Source organism: Mustela lutreola, chromosome 10, assembly GCF_030435805.1.
Source record: "Mustela lutreola isolate mMusLut2 chromosome 10, mMusLut2.pri, whole genome shotgun sequence".
Taxonomy (NCBI): Eukaryota; Metazoa; Chordata; class Mammalia; order Carnivora; family Mustelidae; genus Mustela; species Mustela lutreola.
Window position 1 is genome coordinate 88,467,386 of NC_081299.1, and position 21,834 is coordinate 88,489,219.

Sequence of the window (21,834 nt, forward strand, 5' to 3'; positions counted from 1 at the left end):
ACATTACTACAGATTTTACAAAAATAAAAAGGATTATAAGAGTATGATGAACAGTTGTACCCAAATTGAATAACTAGATGAAATGGACAAATTCCTAGAAATACAAAGCCTACTAAGAATAAATTACACACAAAAATAGAAATTCTGAATAGACCTATAACTAATAGGAAGATTGAATCAGTAATCAAAACTCTGACAATGAAAAGCCCTGGGACTGACAGCTTTACTAGTGAATTCTACAAAACATTTAAGGATGAAATAATACCAATCCTTCCCAGACTCATTCTAAAATTTGAAGAGCAGGCAACACTTCTTGGCTCATGCTGTGAAACTAACATTACCCTCATATCAAAGCCAGAAAAAAAAAAAAAAAAAAAAAACACTACAAGAGAAAAAATACAGACCAATATCCCTTGTGAACGTTGATGCAAACAAACCTTTCAACCAAATACTAGCAAACTGAATTCAGCAGCATATTATAAGGATTACACATCATGACCAAGTGGAATCTATTCTTGGAATGCAAGGATGGTTCAACATATGGAAATTTATCAATGTAATATAAACTATGAAAAGAAAGAAGAACAGAAACTATATGGTCATTTAAATTGATACATAAAAAGCATTTCACACAATTTAATACATTTTCATGATAAAAACATTGAGCAAACTAGGAATAGAAGGAAAACTATCTCAACATAATAAAAGCTATATATGGATAACCCACAGTGAACATCATACACTGTGCTGAAAAGTAGGGAAAAGTTTTCCTGTACAATCAGGGACAAGGAAAAAAATTACCATTTTAATTATTTTCTGTTCAACCCAGTGCTGGAAATTGTAGCCAGAGGAGTTAGGAAAACAAAAAGCATTCAAATTTAAAAGGAAGAAATGAAATTATCTCTGCTCACAGATGATAAGATTTTCAGCTTTATTGAGGTACAATTGAGAAATAAAATCTTAAGATAAAGTATACAACATGACTTAATATATACATATATTGTGGAAAGAATCTGCACCCCCCTATTTAGTTAATTAACGCATCTATCATTTGACATATTTACCTTTAAGGTTTCTCTGCAAAGTTCAATTACAGAGTAGTGGTATCACTTATAGTCTCCATGTTATACATTAGATCATCAAACCTTATTCATTTTATAGCTGAAAGTTTATACCCTTTATCAACCTTTTCTGTATTTATGCCACCCTTCAGTCCCTATTAAACACTTTTCTACTCTCTGACTATAGGTTTGACTTTTTCCCCTTTCTTTTTTAAATTCCACTTACAAGGGAAACAATGCAGTATTTTCCTTACTCTCTCTGGTTTATTTCACTTAGCATAATGCCCTTTCAAATACATCCATGTTGTCACAGATTACTGGGACTAGTGGATCATATGGTAATTGTTTTTACTTTTTTGAGGAAACTCTGTACTGTTTTCCATAGTGGTTGTATTTCTTTACATTCCCATATACAGTGTACAGGGTTCTCTTTTTCACATCCTTTCTAGCATTTATTATCTCGTCTTCATGATGATAACCATTCTAACAGGTGGGAGATATTAGCTCTCTGTGTTGTTGTTGTTTTTTAAGATTTTATTTATTTATTTGACAGAGATCACAAGTAGACAGGCAGGCAGAGAGAGAGGGAGAAGCAGGCTTCCTGCTGAGCAGAGAGCCCAGTGTGGGGCTTGATCCCAGGACCCTGAGATCATGACCTGAGCTGAAGGCAGAGGCTCAACCCACTGAGCCACCCAGGTGCCCTATTCTCTGTGGTTTTGATTTGCATTTCCTGATGATTAGTGATATTGAACACCTTTCATGAACCAGTTTCCTATTTGTATATCTTTTAAAAATGTCTATTTAGGCCTTTGTCCACTTTTTAATTAAGTTATTTATTTTATTGAGTTGTAAATATAATCTTATATGTAGAAAACGTTAAAGATTCCACCAAAAAACCATGTCAGAAAAAAACTTGTCAGAATAAATGAGTTCAGCAAAGTAGTAGCATGCAAAGACAACATGCATTTCTGTACACTAATGAACAATCTGAACAGGAAATTATGGAAAAAAATCTTTTATTATAGCATGAAAAAGAATAAAATACTTAGGAATCAACAATGAGGTGGGAAAATGTACAGTAAAACCTATAAAACATTGCTGAAAGATGTTAAAGAGATAATAAATTGAAACATTTCTGTTTTCATGGGTTGAAATACTTAGTTGAATCAAAATGTCAGTACATCCAAAGTAATCTACAGGTTTAGTGCAATCTCTATCAAAATCCCACTGACCTTGAAAAAAAAGAAAGAAAATTCTGTCCTGAAATTCATATCTCAAGGGACCCTGAATAGCCAAAGAATCTTGAGATAGAACAAAAACTAGAGGACTCACTTCTGGTTTCAAAACCTATTATAAGCCTATAATAATCAAAACATTGTGGTACTGGCATAAAGACAGACATATAAATCCATGGGATAGAATAAAATCCAGGATTATAGCCTCTCATATATGGTCAAATGATTCTTTTTTTTTTTTTTTTTTTTAAGATTTATCTTATTTGAGTGAGAGAGGGAGAGCAAGTGTGAGTGGGAGGGGCAGAGTGGAAAAAGTAGACTCCCAAGTAGACTCCTTGCTGAGCATGGAGCCTGATACAGGGCTGGATCCCAGGACCCCAAGATCACGATCTGAGCCAAAACCCAGAGTCAGATGCTTAACTGGCTGTGCCACCCAGGCACTCCTGGTCAAATGATGACAAGAATGATGCCAAAACCATTCAATGGGAAAGAGCAGTATTTTCAACAAATTGTGGTAGGAAAATCGGATAACCAAACATGAAAGATTTCATTTGCACCATTACCTAAGACTGTATACAAAAATTAATTCCAAATGGATCAAAAAAATCTAAATTTAAGAACTAAAAAACCTCTCAAAACAGAACTAAAGCTTCACAACATTGGATTTGACAGTGATTCATTACATAAGGCATTTATGTACTGCACACATTATACATTACCAAAGGCATGGGTAACAAGAAAAAATAGACAAATTGGACTTCACAAAAATTTTTAAAAATTTTTCATCAAAAGATGTATACAGAATGAGAGAATATATTTCAAATCCTAAAATCTGATAAGTGATTAATATTCAGAACATACAAAGAACACCTAAAATTCAACAACAAAAAAATCAACCTAATTCAAAAATTACTCTATTTTCTTTTCTGATAGAATCTGATAGTACTCATAGGGTTTCTTCACTTTTTAAAAATCTTAGTTTGAATCTACTTAGTTTGTATATTGAGTAGACTTATCTCTAAAGATGTATAAATTATCAATATGCACAAATATATTACTTCACTATCAGGATGTCTATTACCAAAACAAACAAAAAAAAAAAAACAAGAAACAAGTGTTTTTGAGGATGTGGCAAAATTGAATCCTGTGCATTTTTGGTGGGAAGTTAAGATGGTATAGTTGCTGTCGGAAGTAGTGTGGCAGTTTTTAATAAAACAAAAATAGAATTACCATATGATTCAGCAATTCCACTTCTTGGTATATACCCAAAAGAACTGAAAGCAAATTCTCAAAGTAATTATTCATGCACCAATGTTCTTAACAGCATTATTCACAATAACCAAAAAGGTGGAAGAAAAACAAGTGTACTTCAGCAGATAAATGGATAAGTCACATGTGGTAATATCCATATCCTTATGAGGGAATAATATTCAGCCTTTAAAAAGGAAAATTTGCCATATGTTACAATGAAGATAAACCTTGATGATATTATTATTGCTTGGGAAGTCTTTATATCTCCTTAATATCTGAAGGACAACTTTGCCAGATAGCATATTTTTAGCTATCAATTTTTATCTTTTAATGCTTTAAATATTTCATTTCATTCTCACCTGTCCTATAGTTTCTGCTGAAAAGTCCACTGATAGTTAAATGGGAGTTTTCTTGTAAATTACTTTCTTTTTTCCCCAGCTGCCTTTAGCATTCTTCATAAGTAATTTTTGACAGTTTTGTTATAAAGTGTCTTGGAAATGGTCTTTTTGCAGTGAAATAATAGGGTGTTCTAGCTTTGCAGACTTGTATATTCAGTTTCTTCCCCAGGTTTGGAAGGTTCACAGCTATTATATCTTTAACTCTCTGGCCCCTTCCCTCTCTCTTTTTCTAAGTACATTAATTACTCGATTTTCTTTTCTGATAGAATCTGATAGTTCTCATAGGGTTTCTTCACTTTTTAAAAATCTTAGTTTTCTCTCCTTTTCTGACTGAATCATTTCTAAAATCCTATCTGCCAACTCACTTATACTTTCTTCCTTCTTATCTGCTCTGTTACCTATGCTCTTCCATGCATTCTTTATTTTATTCTATGACTTCTTCAGCTCCAAAATTTGTTTTTGTTTGTTTCTTTTTAATTTCAGTTGTTTTGGTAGAGAACCCATTCTGTTCATTAATTTTATATGGAGTTCATTGAGTTGCCTTTCTTGGTTTTCTTGTAGCCCATTAAATTTCTTCATAAAATTTATTTTGAATTCTCTATCATTTTTATTTCAATATTTTGTGTTTTTGAGTTCAGTATATGGAGAATTAATTTCTTTTCATAATGTCATATTACCTTGATTTCTCATTGTGTCTGACAATATGTGTGTCTGATTTTACATTTGAAATAGCAAACACTTTTCTTACTTAAAAATTTGTGTTATTTGGTCATTACAGCTCAACAGACTAGCAATTAGAAAACTTTCTTTTGTAATCCATGAGGTGGCACTATAGCTCAAGTTTTTGTTTCTCCTATGGGTGTTTGTTCTTGGGTTGAAGTATGCAAAAACAGCTGGCAGGGAGTTGGGCTAGATGTGGATTTAGCATCTGGAACTTTGGGGGTATCCACAGTCCATTAGGTGGATCCTAGTGTAGGGAACTTCAAGAGATCTATGAATAGACCTACTGCTGAAATTCTGAAGCATACAGAAGGAAATTAAGTTCCTTCAGTGCCATTTAATATTCCTTATCTGCCTCCCCTTCCCTCTCCCTCCCCCAAGTCATGGAGGTCCCTCCTTAAAACTCTTGTGTTGCAAGTGAGAAACAAGCCCCTCCAGCTGCAACCCACATGCAGCTAGGTAGGGTGCCAGCTTCTTTCACTTAACACTTCCTCTGCCAGGGAAGTAGCTCCTTCTGTTGCCCAAAGCCCAAAGTGTTGCACTATAGCCCTGAAGAGGGAGCTGCCTCAGTGGGTTACTCTCTGTCCTCTGCCTCCGCTGCCATCTATCCCACTCTGATGTTGTGCCAGATGGAGCAGGTTCACCTGCTCCCTTGAATCCACAGTCCACTCTGAGATCCTATCCACTTACTTTTGGAGGCACAAGTAGATAGAAATTGGTATAATACAGAGAGGCACTTTAATACAGTTATAGGTGACTAATTAATTGTAAAAGAGGAGAGGAGAAAGGAATCACTCACAGTACCATGATGCTGACATCACAGTCAGTTTTTTTAGGTTTTTATTTGTTCAATGTAAGTACTGCTTGTCTCATTCCTAGGTCATATATATATATTTATATATATATATATAGCAATAAAATAAGAGAATTAGATTTAGATAGGAACAACATATTCTTAACTAAATGTAAAAATGTAAGAATAATATATCAATGTGGTGTATATATATATACAATGGAATACTATGCAGCCATCAAAAGAAATGAAATCCTGCCATTTGCGACGACGTGGATATTATGGTATTATGCTTAGCAAAATAAGTCAATTGGAGAAAGACAACTATCATATGATCTCCCTAATATGAGGAAGTGGAGATGCAACATGGGGGGTTTGTGGGGGTAGGAAAAGAATAAATGAAACAAGATGGGATTGGGAGGGAGACAAACCATAAGTGACTCTTAATCTCACAAAACAAACTGAGGGTTGCTGGGGGGAGGGGGGACGGGAGAGGGTGGTGGGGTTATGGACATTGGGGAGCGTATATGCTATGGTGAGTGCTGTAAAGTGTGTAAACCTGGCGATTCACAGACCTGTACCCCTGGGGCTAATAATACATTATATGTTTATAAAAAAATAAAAAACTAAAAAAAGAATAATATATCAGTGGTAGTTTTTTTATGAAACTGAATTTCATGACTTTTATATGAGAATATGTTTTTATATAATTTTTTAAAGATTCTACTGATTACTTAAGAGCTCAAAATCTGGAAACCATTGGACTAGCTTATTCCAGTAGTCTCTTTCAATATTAATGTTCTCTGATCTTATGATTTATTCTTTCTTCCTACATCACAAGAGAAAAGAAATGTCAAGTAGAATGTCTAAGAATCAAAGAGCTTAATTAAGGGAACTTAATGGTTACATCAATCAGGATAGAATAGGTGATGTCATAATAACAAAAAACCTGAATTCTCAGTGGCTTACAATAGCCAAGTTTATTTCGCACATTTACCTTAAATCGACAAGGAGACTCTTCGTATTAGTCACTTTATAGTCTGTCACTGAAACTTCATTTTGATACATGCTTTAACAATCACAGAGGCCCCAGAATAAAACATATTACTTTTGCTTTTATTTCATTGCCAAAGGAAATTACATAGATATTCCCAAATTCAACAGGACAAGGTGTGTAATTCACGTGCAGGGAGGAGCACTGAATATTTATGAATAAGATCTGGAATAAGAACTGTAACAGAGAGGGGTGCCTCTCTGTGGCTCAGTTGGTTAAGCAGCTGAGGACTCTCGATTTATGCTCACGTCATGATCTGAGGGTATTGAGATCAAGCCCTATGTCGGGCTCTGCACTAAGTGTGATGCCTGCTTAAAATTCTCTTTTACCCTCTGGTTCTCGTGCTCATGCTCTCTCTCTCTCTATAAAACAAACACACAAACAAAAACCTCACACTGTAATAGAGAAATATTAATTTTGTTTAGTGTAAAAATTCGAAAAACAGGAAATAGGAGATGAACTACTTTTGCAATTTTCTAAACATATTAATATTAGCTAAACAGGAATTACCAGATTCTAAAATATCTTCAGATAAAGTATTTGATTTTTTTTACAGCTCAGTGACGGAGACTGATAAGCCTAAGTATTGGCTACAAACACACTATAGAGTTAAACTGCTCGGTTTTGAATTTCAGTTTCAGCATTTACTGAAATTTGACCATGGACAAATTACCTTACTTAGTGTACTTCAGTTCCCTTCACTTAAAACTGGGTATAATCATAATTCTATATTGTATTTATGTTTGTGTGAGGAATTAAAGTGATAATACACTGAAATGACACATAATTGTACTCAATATATAATTAGTTGGTTTTAGTTATTTTTATATTTCTATCATGTTTATCAATAATACTATTATCCCCATTTTCCAACTGAGACCTAAATGCAATAGTCTTTGATTTCTCTAAGGGTCACACAGAAGATGGCAAAGCTCAGATTCAAAATTAGATGTTTGGCTTAGAGACTTTGTTTACATTCTAGTCACACTTGTTGAATTTGACACAATCATTTTAATCTTTGTCTTTAAGGTTATTTTATCAAAAAAGTTTTCTTACAGATTGCTATAGATGGTTCAGGAAAGAAAAAGACTAATTGAGATTGGGAGAGGATACTGAAAGAAAGAGAAAGGAAGAAAAAAAGAGAAAGAGAAAAAGAAAGCAAACAACTGGAAAGGCTCAGTGTAATTAGAAGTGGTGGCAGGACAGCAACTTGAGCAGAGGAGAGAAGACTGTGGTTTGTTCAGCAACCGGGAGTGATGGTAGCCAATCAAGTATCATCGTGGAGCTCACATTAGACTTTTTTTTTTTTTTTTTTTTAAACAGATTAGGTTTGAAGAATTGGAAAGGGTTGTAGAGCATCTATTGGAAAGAAAAGAATTGTAGAAAATCTATAAGTCCTAAATTCAGCGATTTTTTCTTGCTAAAGAGAAAGCAAAACAAATGTCTGATTTTTGTTTTTCTATAATTGAAAAGACTGACCTGTGGATTTGAGAGGTTGCTGATTTAAAGAAGTGATGTGGCAAGTTATTTTTTTTTTAAATTTTATTTATTTATTTGATAGACAGAGATCACAAGTAGGGAGAGAGGCGGGCAGAGAGAGAGGAGGAAGCAGGCTTCCTGCTGAGCAGAGAGCTAGATGGGGGCTGGATCCTAAGATCCTGATATCATGACCTGAGCCAAAGGCAGAGGCTTTAACCCACTGAGCCACCCAGGTGCCCCTGTGGTAAGTTATTTTAATGTTTTATGAATATCATGTAGTCCCTATCCCCCACTTTTTTCTTTGAAAGAAATGGTTTCTATCATATGATTTGATATTGCTATTGCTCAATGCTTCACGACCTATTTTAGGTTTGTTGACAACTCAAGTTTCAGTTTCCAGTGGCACAAAATGTACTGTTTGTGTTTGAAGTGTGTCTGAGCCTTGGCTCAAAATGTTTCTTTCATTTAAGAAATCTGGTAGGCAAACTTGATTATATTTGCCTCTTTTCTCTTTCCCATGTAATTTATTATCTTGAGCTCAGTTTCAATTTCCTGTTTTTATTTTCCTTTTTTTTCTTTTTTTCTTTTTCTTCTTTTTTTTTTTTGTGAGAATAGAGAGCTTGTAGGAGACAGTTTTGAGAAAATTGTACATGATTCAATGCAAAGTTCAGAAGAATTACCACTTTCTCAGTAAGAGAAACCACTAACTTGACCAAATACTATAGTAATAATACTACCTAAAGCTCTAAAATATTCAAAACAATGAAAATAGAAAAAAATGCAGATAAATAAAAGTGAAAAATAAGCATAGATGTGACATATAAGGTATTTCCATTAAAATGTTTTATGATACTTTAAACAACCTAAAGAAATTTAACTATGGTATCTAGGCTAATAACTACAAATGATAAGAGTAGATAACTTGTCTCTTCTTGGTTAATGTTAATTTATTTACATGTTAAAAAATATATTACTATCTGCCTGAGATAGTAATCAGGCAGATAGGGGGAAAGAACATTGTCATAAGTAATACTTATATAGGTAACTGACTGACATTTATATAAGTAGAAAGAAAGCCATAGAAATAGATACTAGTTTTTTTTACTACTACTTTTTACCTAACGTTTTAATAGAGCTCCTTTATTCTATTTATGACATGGTATGATTTAAGTAGACTTTAAGCTGAATCACTGTTTATGGTATTTCATGTATCAAGAGAAATCCTGAATTTATTCTAGAGCTTTTCCCCCAGGATATCATTTATATTGTGCACATTAAATAAAATAACAGATATCTCAATACTGATTGAGAAAAAAAATACTTGAGAGCATAATCTAAGTTAATAGTATTTTCTTCTTCTTCTTTTTCTTTTTTTCATATTTTATTTATTTATTTGAGAGAGAGACAGAGAGAGCATGAGAGGGGAGAAGGTCTGAGGGAGAAGCAGACTCTCCGCGGAGCTGGACCCTGGGACTCGATCCTGGGACTCCGGGATCATTATCTGAGCCGAAGGCAGTGGCTTAACCAACTGAGCCCCTATTTTTTTCTTCTTAGCATTGTATATGTTTTATTGGCACTTAAAAAATAAATACCTCTTAAGGAGTATTGCTTTTTACCAAGTGTCCTAGTTCAAGTTTTTAAGGAACTCCCAATATATCTAATTTGACATATTAGATATATTTAGCTTAAAGCTTTAAAAGGAAATTTCCTCTTTGTAAGGCAATTCACGCAATATGAGATATGGGCAATGGAGCATTGATATTAGTATTAATAACTGTGAAATCTTCTCTGAGGAAAACAATTTTAGGAAATCCATAATGGGAAGTAGACATAACAACGATTTCAAGTTTCTTATTTTTTTGTTTTTTAAAATATTTTCTTTGTTTATTTGAGAGAAAGAGAGGATGAGCCAGGGGAGGGCCTGGGGGAGAGGGAGAAGCAGGCTCCCACTGAGCAGGCCTGATTCAGGCCTTGAGCCTGGGACACTATGATCATGACCTAAGCCAAAGGCAGAGGCTTAACTGACTTAGCCACCCAGATCCCCCTTTTTTTGTTTTGTTATTGATATCAAAGATGTCAAGGATTTGTTTGCAGATTTTACTTCACATGATATAAAATGCTTTAGTTGTTTTAATGTCTCTCCTTATGGAGTTTATAACTCTTTAGATTGATTGAGATAAAAATTAAGATTAAATGAGAAAATCTTTGACAATGACTGACCCTTGATAGAAGATTATTGTATAATTGTATACATCCATCTATGCTGTGATGCTAGTAAAATTTCTCAGCTTATGTTTGCAAGTTATCTGTTATTTTAATAATAGCATCGTAAAATACATGGAAATCAATATTAAAAACAGTTCAGAGATAATGGATGAGGCAGTGATGAGAAGTTATTTCAAAATCAACATGTGATCTCCTATAAGCTTTAAGAGGTTAAAACAAAAAGAGAGAAAAAGAAAAGAAAGTGTGGAAAAAAGAGCAGGTGGAAAACCTTGCTGGTTCCTTCTTATCACTATTCCCATGGGGGGGTATGAAATACTTCTGAGAGTAGAAGGTATTATTATAATTTGGAAAGAATGGAATGGAAAGAGATAATGTCCAAGTGACTATAAGTGAGAGTAGAAAGAGAGCATGAGTTTAGAGCAGTTTGAATAGTACCAGCAATAAAAATAATAAAACAGTAATAGCAACATCATAGAAACCAAATATATTGGGTTTTTAATATATCATGTACTGGGTAACAGTATTATTGATGTTAATTCACTCAATCATGATGACAACTTTATGAGGTACATGTTACATTTTCTTGTTCATAGATAAAAAGATTATTCCCCCCACTCCCCGCGCAAAAAATGATTATTTTCCAGGGCCACATAGATAATAAATGACAACGTCAGGATTTAAACTGTAGTTTATCTAACTCCTAAGGTCATTTTCTTAACATTTGGAAGCTTAACTATGAAGTTCAAACCGTGCTCTTCTCTAATTCTCAACTCATTATCACCATCAGCCCTATATCATCCACTGTCTAGTCAGTCTTTGCTCTTTTTTCTTATTCTGATATTCATCTTCATCTAGTTGGTCTCTTGTCCTCCCCAAAAACTCTTCTTCCTATTTGTTTTTGAAAACCTTTCTCTGGTGCCTGGGTGGGTCAGTCGGTTAAGTGTCCGCCTTCCACTCAGGTCACAATCCCAAAATCCTGGGATTGAGACCTGCTCAGGCTCCCTGCTTGATAGGGAGTCTGCTTCTGCCCTCTGCCCCTCCTCACTGCTTGTGATCTCTCCCTCTCTCTGACTGAAATAAATAAATAAAATCTTAAAAAAAAAAATAAAAAGAGAGAGAGAGAGAGAGCTGTTGGGGCACCTGGGTGGCTAGGTGGGTTAAGCTGCTGCCTTCGGCTCAGGTCATGATCTCAGGGTCCTGGGATCGACTCCCGCATCGGGCTCTCTGCTTGTCAGGGAGCCTGCTTCCCTCTCTCTCTCTCTCTCTCTCTCTCTGCCTGCCTCTCTGCCTACTTGTGCTCTCTCTCTGTCAAATAAATAAAATCTAAAAAAAATTAAAAGAGAGATGTCAAAAGAAACTGGAGAAATTAATGTTAATAATAAATTTGAGGGACGCCTGGGTGGCTCAGTTGGTTGGACAACTGCCTTCGGCTCAGGTCATGATCCCGGAGTCCCAGGATCGAGTCCCGCATCGGGCTCCCAGCTCCATGGGGAGTCTGTTTCTCCCTCTGACCTTCTCCTCGCTCATGCTCTCTCTCACTGTCTCTCTCTCTCAAATAAATAAATAAAATCTTTAAAAAATAATAATAATAATAAATTTGATTTAGCCTAATGAGTCACAAAATACTATTTCAACATAAATGGCATAAAATTATTTTTTACACTAATTTCTAACACTAATTCTTCAAAATTTGGAGTGTATTTTACACTTATAGCACATCTACATTCAGACTAGCATTTTAGGATCTCAGTAGCCAAATATTGCCTGTGGCTATGATATTGGACATTACACCTCTAGAATTCTATGATAACCATTGGTGTAATACAGAGAATGCTGATTTGTGGTAGAATCTATTGTCAAATCACTGGCTCTATTTACCATATGAGCCTAGACAACTTATTCAGTTTATCTGGCATTAGTTCCTTCATGTGTACAAAGGTTTTACAAAGATTACATTGTATCACATAATTTCTGACACTTTGGAAAATCATTGAGAACATCACCCATGTTATGCCTGAATTTTATACAAGGGGTGAAATTTAGTCTTTTTTTTTTTATTTTAAGACTTTACTTATTTATTCTGACACAGAGAGAGAGAACGCAAGCACAAGCAGGGGAAGGGGCAAAAGTAGAGGGAGAGCAAGGAGCCAGATGTGGGACTCAATCCCAGAACCCTGGGATCATGACAAAGGCAGATGTTTAACCACCTGAGCCACCCAGGTGTCTCTGGAATTTAGAGTTTTATGTTACAAAAATTTATTGATCATATAAGCCATTATGCTATGTGTTTTGTTAGTTTCTAAGAATATTAGGTAGAAGGTCTACCTTTAAGAAGTTTGGTATAGAATGATGAGCATGAAAATACTTAGCTATCTATAGTATATTTATAATATAAATCAAATATAGCTTAATAATATCATATAAGTTAAAAAATTATCATACAGAGGAGTTATTAACTATGCCTGGAAATATCAGGATAAGCTTCAAAAGACGCTACTTCAGCTGCATCTGGAAGAAAGAATAGCTGTTAAGTACACAAGGATGTTGGTTAAGTACATAAGGATGTTGGAAGGTGATATTTGGAAAATCATGGAGCAATGAAATTGTTTGTGAAATGAGAGGGAATTTTAGTTTTACAATGGATAAGTGTTAGCATCTGCACATTTATGTCTACTTTCCTCCAAAATTTGCATGTTGAAACCCTAACTTCCAGTGCCATGGTATAAGGCTGTGGGGCCTTTTAGAAGTAATTAGGTTTAGATGAAGTCATGAGAGTGGACTCCCATGATGGGATCGGTGTCCTTATAAGAAGAGAAAGAGACTGGAGCACTCTCAGTTCTCCACCATGTAAAGATACAGGAGAAAATGGCTATCTGTGTCTCACCAGACACTGGAACTGCCGACATTTTGATTTCAGGCTTCCCAGCCTCCAGATCTATGAGAAATAAATATTTGTTGTTTAATCCACCAGTTATATGTTTTAACATATAAAACATGTTTTATATGTTAAAATAATTTTATTTTAACAACTTGAACTAAGAAAGTAAGACTACTTGTGTTTACATGGTGGGTTAGAAGAAGGACCAAAGGAAAGCAGTAGGGTTGATAGAGGAGTAATTATGGACCATAGTGTTCTGCATAACCCTTCCTTAAAACTGGTACTTCCTTGTTTTTCCTCATCTTAATGAATGATATCACCAAATACTTTTCTATATTTTTTCTCTTTCCCTCATTCTTCAGCTCTAATATATCCATAAACCTATTGCCTTTCTGTCTCTGAATTATATCCTATCAGTGCTCTTAGTCTAAGCCACTCACCTCTTTCCCAGATCACCCAAAAATTGCAACTGATCTCCTTATCTCTACTCTTATCTTCACATAGTCCACTTTCTTCATGACAGCAAGTGTGATTTTCTTTTCAAATATACCAAACTTTCTTCACCTGCTTTTTACAGACTCAAAGACTTTCTCATTATATTCTACAAGGCCCTAAATGAACTGGCCTAATAGACCTCATATCAGTTTACCCTTCACTTTATTACACATTGCTTAGCTACTTTTTTTTTTTTTTTAATGTCACTTTGGTTTTTTTTTTTTTTTTTTTCCCTTGGGTTGTTTCTGTTGTATTTTCCTCTAGATTGTTCTTTCTCTCATCTTCAAATGACTGGCTCCTTATCTGTCAAATCCTAGCTGAAAATCATTTCCACAGAGAAATCTTCCTGACTTCCTATTAAAATAACTTGATGACAAAGTCATTTTCTATTTTATTACTGTTAATTCATACTTGTTCTTACTGAAATTATTGAACTTATCTTCAGTTGTTTATTATTATTATTATTAATTCATATATTTTCTTTTTTAAATTCCTTTTCCTTTTTTCAGCTTTTTATATAAATTCTAGTTAGATCACATATAGTGCAAAATTGGTTTCAGGAGTAGAATTAAGTGGTTTATCACTTACATACAACACCCAGTGCTCATTATAACAAGTACCCTCCTTAAGGACACTCCTTAAGGGCACTCCATAGGGCCCTCCTAACAAGTGCCTATCATCCATCTAGCCCATCCCACACCCACTTCCCTCCCTCAACCCTTACTTTGTTCTCTATTATTAAGAGATTCTTACAGTTTGTTTCCCTCTCTCCTCTTTTTTCCCTCCCATATGTTCATAGGTTTTATTTCTTTTTATTTTTTTTAAGATTTTATTTATTTATTTGACAGAGAAATCACAAGTAGGCAGATAGGCAGGCAGAGAGAGATAGAGAGAGAGAGAGAGAGAGGGAAGAGGAAGCAGGCTCCCTGCCAAGCAGAGAGCTCAATGCGGGACAGTCCCTGAGATCATGACCTGAGCCAAAGGCAGAGGCTTAACCCACTTACCCACCCAGGCGCCCTCTTTCTTAAAATTTATTTTATTATCTTTTTTTATTTTTAAAGATTTTATTTATTTATTTATTTGAGAAAGAGTGCAGAGCAAGAGTGAGAGAGCAGTAGTGGAGGTAAGAGGGAGAGGGACAAGCAGACTCCCCACTGAGCAGGTAGCCCAATGTGAGAGTCGATTTCAGAACTCTGGGATCGATGGTGGATGTTTAGCTGACTGAACCACCCAGGTGCACCATCTGTTTTATTTCTTAAATTCCACATATGAGCGAAATAATATGATATTTGTCTTTCTCTGACTGACTTATTTTGCTTAGCATGATAAATTCTAGGTCCACCCATGTTATTGCAAGTGGCAAGATTTCATTTTTTAAATTTTATTTAAATTCCAAGTTAGTAAACATATAGTTTAGTATTGGTTTCAAGAGCAGAATTTAGTGATTCATCACTTACATATAACACCCAGTGCTCATCCTACAAGTTTTCTCTTTCAAACACATCACCCATTTAGCCCATTCCCCACAAACCTCCCCTCCAGCAACCCTCAGTTTGTTCTCTTTATCTATACAGGCCATATGGTTTGCCTTCCTTTTTGTTTTTATCTTATTTAATTTTCCTTCCCCCTCCCATTATGTTCAGTTAGCCAATGATTCATTAGTTGTATAACACCCAGTGCTCATCACTGCATGTACTCTCCTTAATACCCATCACTGGGGTACCCCATTCCCCAAACCCTCTCCTCTGTAACCCTCTCTCCTTTGCTTCCCAGAGTCCAGAGTCTCTCATGGTTTGTCTCTGTCTCTGATTTCTTCCCATTCCATTTTCCCTCCTTTCCCCTGTGGTCCTCTGTGCTATTCCTTATGGTCCACATATGAGTGAAACCATATGATAATTGTCTTTCTCTGCTTGACTTATTTTACTTAGCATAATACATTCTAGTTCCATCCACATTGTTGCAAATGGCATGATTTCATTCTTTTTTATGGTTAATATTCCATTACACACACACACACACACACACACACACACACACACACACACACACCACTTCTTTATCCATTCATCAGTCAATGGACATTTGGGCTTTTTCCATAGTTTGGCTGTTGTTGATAATGCTGCTATCAACAAAGGGGTTCATGGACTCATTTGAATCTATATTTTTGTATCCTTTGGGTAAATACCTACTAGTGCAATTGCTGGGTCACAAGGTAGTTCTATTTATAATTTTTTGAGGAAGCTCCATACTGTTTCCCACAGTAGTCACACCTGTTTTTATTCCCACCAACAGTGTAAGAGGGTTCCCCTTAATCCATCTCTTTACCAACATCTGTTGTTTCTTGTATTGTTAATTTTAGCCATTCTGACAGGTGTGAGGTGATACTTCATTATAGTTTTGATTTGTATTTCCCTGATTGTGAGTAATTTGAGCATTCATATATTTTCTTTCCTCAGTAGAATGTAAGCTTCTTCAGAATAAGAATCCTGTCTTATTCATCACTGTATCCTGAAAATCATCCACATGCTTAAGCAAAAAGCAGCATTCAGTTTAAGCAAAGTGCTTATTGGATAAATGGTTTAAGTTTTCCCCATCCTATTATTCTCTTTTATAGGTTTTTACTTATAGTAGGAAAAAAAAATGGGATTGAGTTCATCAATTTAATGTCCTATCAGGTATAAGAGATATTTAGCTTGGGCCAGCTGGGTGGCTCCATCGTTAGGTGTCTGCGTTTGGCTCAGGCTATGATCCCTGGGTCCTGGGATTGAGCCCCACATCAGGCTCCCTCCTCGGCGGGAAGCCTGCTTTCTCTCTCCCACTCCCCCTGCTTGTGTGCCTGCTCTAGCTGTCTCTCTCTCTCTCTGTCAAAGAAATAAATAAAATCTTTTTAAAAAAGACAGTGAGTGAGAGAGAGAGATTTAGCCAAAGGGAGAAAAAACCAAAACACTCTACTGCTATAGGCATTGCATTAAGCATCTTATTTGATGGAGGTGGGGAAAGGGTCTGTTTCCTCAATTCATGGGCATTCAACTTCCAAATAGTTTCTTAAATCTTAATGCAGACATTTAAATAGCTAAAAATTAAGGTTGGTGGTGTAAAAATAGAATGGGATTGAATATCCTATTTCTTTTTGAAATTGAAACATTATAATGTTTGCAAATAAATAGTTAAGGCAGTGTTTTGACTATAAGTTCAGTTGACTTTGATTGTGATTGTCCTATTAGTGAAGGTCTTCAAATAAAACCTAATCCTAATTAAATAATACATGATTAAGGATTCTTTAGATATAAGCTGCCAGATGTTTAAAAAGGTTAATATTCCCTCAGTAAGGAAAACATTAAGTTCTAAAAGGTCATTTAGATTGTTTTCCTGGGTAAGTTGTTTATAAGATAGTCTTCACCTGTTAATATTATCATTGATAATCCTTTTCTGATTTTGAATAAACACTTTACGTGTTTATTCATGTTAACATTTACTTAGTAAAACATGTTTCTTACAGGAAGATAAATACTTGCTGCAAGGAATGCTGGCAACTTCAAAGCAAAATGAAGGTCTTTCTATTGCTTTCAATCATTGGGTTCTGCTGGGCTCAGTATGCCCCAAATACCAAACCTGGACGGACAACTATTGTCCATCTGTTTGAGTGGCGCTGGATTGACATTGCTCTTGAATGTGAGCGATACTTAGCTCCAAAAGGATTTGGAGGGGTTCAGGTGGGTATTGTTCACAGTATAAATTGTGGTTTGCTATGCTTATAGTAAATGGCTATCATGATCTGAATCTGTGAAGCTGAAACGTTTTACTGAGGAAGAAAAAAGTTTAGTATTGTTGGCAATGTTATGTTTTGTTTCTGATATAATCCTTCTTCAGCAGGACGTTTCCAATATGTTGTTAATATTTTCATGTGTTTGTTAAAAATGTAGCTGTATATACAAAGATTAAGAAATTATTTTAGATTATTGATTAGTCTCTAGAGTACCCAGTGATATAAAGTAACCCATAATTTGATACTTATTATGATTTTTTATTTGTAGATCTCTCCACCCAATGAAAATGTTGTGATTAATAACCCTTCAAGACCTTGGTGGGAAAGATATCAACCAGTTAGCTACAAGTTATGCACAAGATCAGGAAATGAAGATGAATTCAAAGACATGGTGACTAGATGTAACAATGTTGGTGTAAGTGAATTAAAGTTTCCTTTAAAAAATATTTAGGAAAATAATTTCTCCTCTCTCCTGCTTGTTTTGAAGAAAATGTTTTCCATATTTATTTTTTATTTTACTTTACACTTAAGCTATAACTGAAATTTAATTATTACCTTATGTTCAGCTTTTGTGAATTTTTGTATATGTACTATTTGTGTACTAAAGAAATTTAAGTCAAAGTTTAAAGTGAACTTACTTATAAAGCAAGTATGAACTTTTAGTTCTAAAACTATATAAATTTCTGGGGAATACTTTTCTAGTTAGGAATTGGAAATTCTCATTGTGATATTTGCTGTAATTTTTGTGTGACTTGTATCTCCACCTACAATTCCTGGGTCTTCTTTCACATAGGGTTTTTGATAGTAAATAATTATATTCTTTTTGGCAAGGAGCATGAGAGACAATATTTACCTTCAGATGCTTAATAAATAATAAAGGCTATCTGCTTCTTTCTTAGGATGATGCATGGAAATTTCAAAGACCACTACTCTTTGCATCTCAGCTGATTCTTACCTCCCCTCCAAAAAGGCTGCATTTTTTCATAGTTATGGTAGTTTCAGTTCTATAATTTTATCACATATATAAGAATTTTACCAAGATGATAGAAAGCAGATAGGTATAAAGTTCACATTAATTTCCCTTCACTCTTGACTTTTGATTTACTAAGAAGAGAAGTTAAAAAATAACAAAAAACCTATTTTGGAGGTGATTAACATACCATAAACTTCAGTCAATAATACCATAGATTATTACCTCTGTATAAGTCACACTGAAATAAAAACTTTGTTTTTCAGGTCCATATTTATGTGGATGCTGTAATTAATCATATGTGTGGGAATGGTGTGGGTGCAGGAACGAGCAGTACTTGTGGAAGTTACTTCAACCCTGGATATAGAGATTTTCCAGCAGTCCCATTCTCTGGTTGGGATTTTAATGATGGTAAATGTAAAACTGGAAGTGGAGATATTGAGAATTATAATGATCCTTATCAGGTAATTAAAGAAAAAAACCCACAGTGATCTAAATAAAGAGCTATCTGTGCCTTTAATTATCTACATATAATTTATTGATCTTCATTTTAAATACTGGCCTGGATTCCTTAGGAAAATAGGATTCCAACTATGACTCTTTAAAAGTAAGAAACTTGAATTGATATGTAAAACATTTTTCCCAATTTAATTTGTCCCAATCAAAAAGCTCATCTACTTTATTTCCTACATACTCCATTTTTATACTTTGAAAATATACTTTGAAAATATTTCAAAGGCATGTCCCTACTAGAGTGTCAGTATCTCCAGTTCCTAATGCAAGGAAGACACTACAGAAATATCTGTTAATGAATAAATGAATGCATAATTAAATGGATTCTCAGGTAAAGGTGATGTTTTATGTATCGCTCACAAAATGTTTACTTTAATAGGTCAGAGATTGTCGTCTGGTTGGTCTTCTTGATCTTGCACTAGAGAAAGATTATGTGCGTTCTACAATCGCTAAATATCTGAACCGCCTCATTGACATTGGTGTAGCAGGGTTCAGAATTGATGCTTCTAAGCACATGTGGCCTGGAGACATGAAGGCAATTTTGGATAAGCTGCATAATCTAAATACAAAGTGGTTCTCTGAAGGAAGTAAACCTTTCATTTACCAGGAGGTACACTAATACATATATGTATCTGTATTTCATGTGTATATGAAATAATATAATTTAATTCAGTAGAAAATAAGTGATAGGAGTGCGTGGGTGGCTCAGTCGGTTAAGTGGCTGCCTTTGGCTCAGATCATGATCCCAAGCTCCTGGGATTAAGCCCGGCAGGCTCACTGCTCTCTGGAGAGCCTGCTTCTCCCTCTCCCTTTGCCTGCTGCTCTATCTACTTGTGCTCTCTATCTGTCTGACAAATAAACAAAAAAATATAAAATAAATTTTAAAAAAGAAAATAAGTGATAGATTTAATTAATACAATTTCAGTTGTTTATGGGCTAAATCATTTATATAGAAGAGTTTTCTTGAACCTCTTTTAGTGAGACAGTATCTAACACCTAACTCTTTATCACAAGAAGTTTTATGGAACTGCAGAGAATTTATTTAGGCTGCAGACATCTGTGTCTTTTACCATCTCCCCAGAGACCTTTAGAAAAGACAGATAATACTACAGTGGCTTTTTTGAGCCAGTCTATCTGAGTTTACATTCTGGCATTAGCACTATCATCTGTGTTCACTTAGGCAAATTGATTAACCTCTCTGTGTAACATTTTTTTTCACATGAAAAAAAGGGATGATAATCTTATACTTTTGTCTAAATATTAATGAGCTAACATAGTCAAGCATTTACAAATGTTGTGAACCCGATATCAAGTGCTATAGAAATGCAAGCCTTTTTATTATCGTTATGTGCAAGACTAAAATTATGACAGCATTCTCGCAGGCCAACAGTTCACCTTGTTATATTATTTTTTAAATATTGTAGCATATAATTTAGCACATAAAAAGAATCTTTTTTTAGGGAAAGCCATTTACACTTTTTCAAATAATATAAATAGTTTCAAGCCATTTTCTATATAATAGTATTCTTGTTGGTTAATTATCTTAAAAGTTCTGATTTAAAATGATATTTCAAAAAAAACCAAAAAACAAACCAGTAGACCTGAAGAAAATATTTTTTAAAAAAGGATGAACTTGATTTTAGTGTTTCAATTTAGGGCAATAAATATTTTTAGGGGTAAAAAATAGTTAAAAAAATAAAATGATATTTCCCTATATTTCTACTAGGTAATTGATCTGGGTGGTGAGCCAATTAAAAGTGCGGAGTACTTTGGAAATGGCCGTGTGACAGAATTCAAGTATGGTGCAAAACTAGGCACAGTTCTGCGCAAGTGGAATGGAGAGAAGATGGCTTACTTAAAGTAAATGAAATATAATTGTCTTTTAAATTATTTCAAAGATGTATTAGTCTTATTATCCCAATCTGAGTTAGCTTTGGAACTTATTTAGAACTTTTAAGGATTCAGTTACTAGTAATGAGGGTTATAGTTCCCCACACTCCAATTTATCATCTTTATTATTAAGAATGTCAATCATGAGGGTATCTAGAAACCCAAAACATACCTTAGAGATACTATATTTGACTCATGTTTGCATATAGTATGTGAAGGCCATGTTATTGTTAAAATGATTGCATCATTTATGAAGTACTTACAAGGTGACTATTTTTAATTTACATATACTTATTTACATATTTTATATAAAATTATTTACATATATTGTCAATTATTTTCAAATATTAGAATATTTACATTGTAACAATATAATATTGAAACCTACTTTTAATCCAGTTTTCCATTCTGTATGATATCATATGGATATTGATCATTCCGAAGTTTTATCTAAGTTATAATATACTAAAATCTCTAAAAATGACTTTTTTTATAACAAAAATCTTATAACTGTAATGTGAATGTAATACAAGTAATTCATACATTTATACATACATGGAATGTATAATGTATCTGTATATTGTTTATATATTTTTTAAAAACTCCTATAGAATAATCATTTTAATTAGAAAATTTCATTTGGGCCTGCTATACCAAAAGAACTACACATTCGGGTTATCCTAAAGCTATTGGAAAAGAATACATATCTTTGTGTGTGTTTTAATAGGAACTGGGGAGAAGGATGGGGTTTTATGCCATCTGATAGAGCACTTGTCTTTGTTGATAACCATGACAATCAGCGAGGACATGGAGCTGGAGGAGCATCTATTCTTACATTCTGGGACTCTAGGTAGGTAATAAAGCACCCCCCTTTTTTTAACTTACCTTTTAATGATGCTAAAAATATTTTCTTTTATGATGATATCATTTTGTAACCTTCAGACTGTACAAAATGGGAGTTGGATTTATGCTTGCTCATCCATATGGGTTTACACGAGTAATGTCAAGCTTCCGTTGGCCAAGGTACTTTGAAAATGGAAAAGTAAGTTTTGGTGTTATCCAAAATATATTTTTCTCAAGGAAGGGAATGGAATTTTGTTGTAAT

The 21,834-nt window shown here is 34.4% G+C and overlaps 1 protein-coding gene across 2 annotated transcripts in view; it reads left to right on the forward strand.

Annotated features, from left to right (window-relative positions):
• LOC131810402 (pancreatic alpha-amylase) overlaps positions 1-21,834 on the forward strand; it is a 40,538-nt gene that overhangs the window by 14,796 nt on the left and 3,908 nt on the right. Inside the window, exons 1-8 of one of the 2 annotated variants that reach the window (XM_059138313.1) lie at positions 8,098-8,235; positions 17,090-17,303; positions 17,625-17,771; positions 18,593-18,790; positions 19,219-19,449; positions 20,566-20,699; positions 21,457-21,579; positions 21,672-21,771. In XM_059138313.1, the coding sequence (XP_058994296.1) occupies positions 17,136-17,303; positions 17,625-17,771; positions 18,593-18,790; positions 19,219-19,449; positions 20,566-20,699; positions 21,457-21,579; positions 21,672-21,771 (1,101 nt within the window). In that variant the 5' untranslated portion in view covers positions 8,098-8,235; positions 17,090-17,135. Of the gene's footprint in view, positions 1-8,097; positions 8,236-17,089; positions 17,304-17,624; positions 17,772-18,592; positions 18,791-19,218; positions 19,450-20,565; positions 20,700-21,456; positions 21,580-21,671; positions 21,772-21,834 lie in introns of those variants that run through there. The other variant, XM_059138312.1, reaches the window with a different exon arrangement.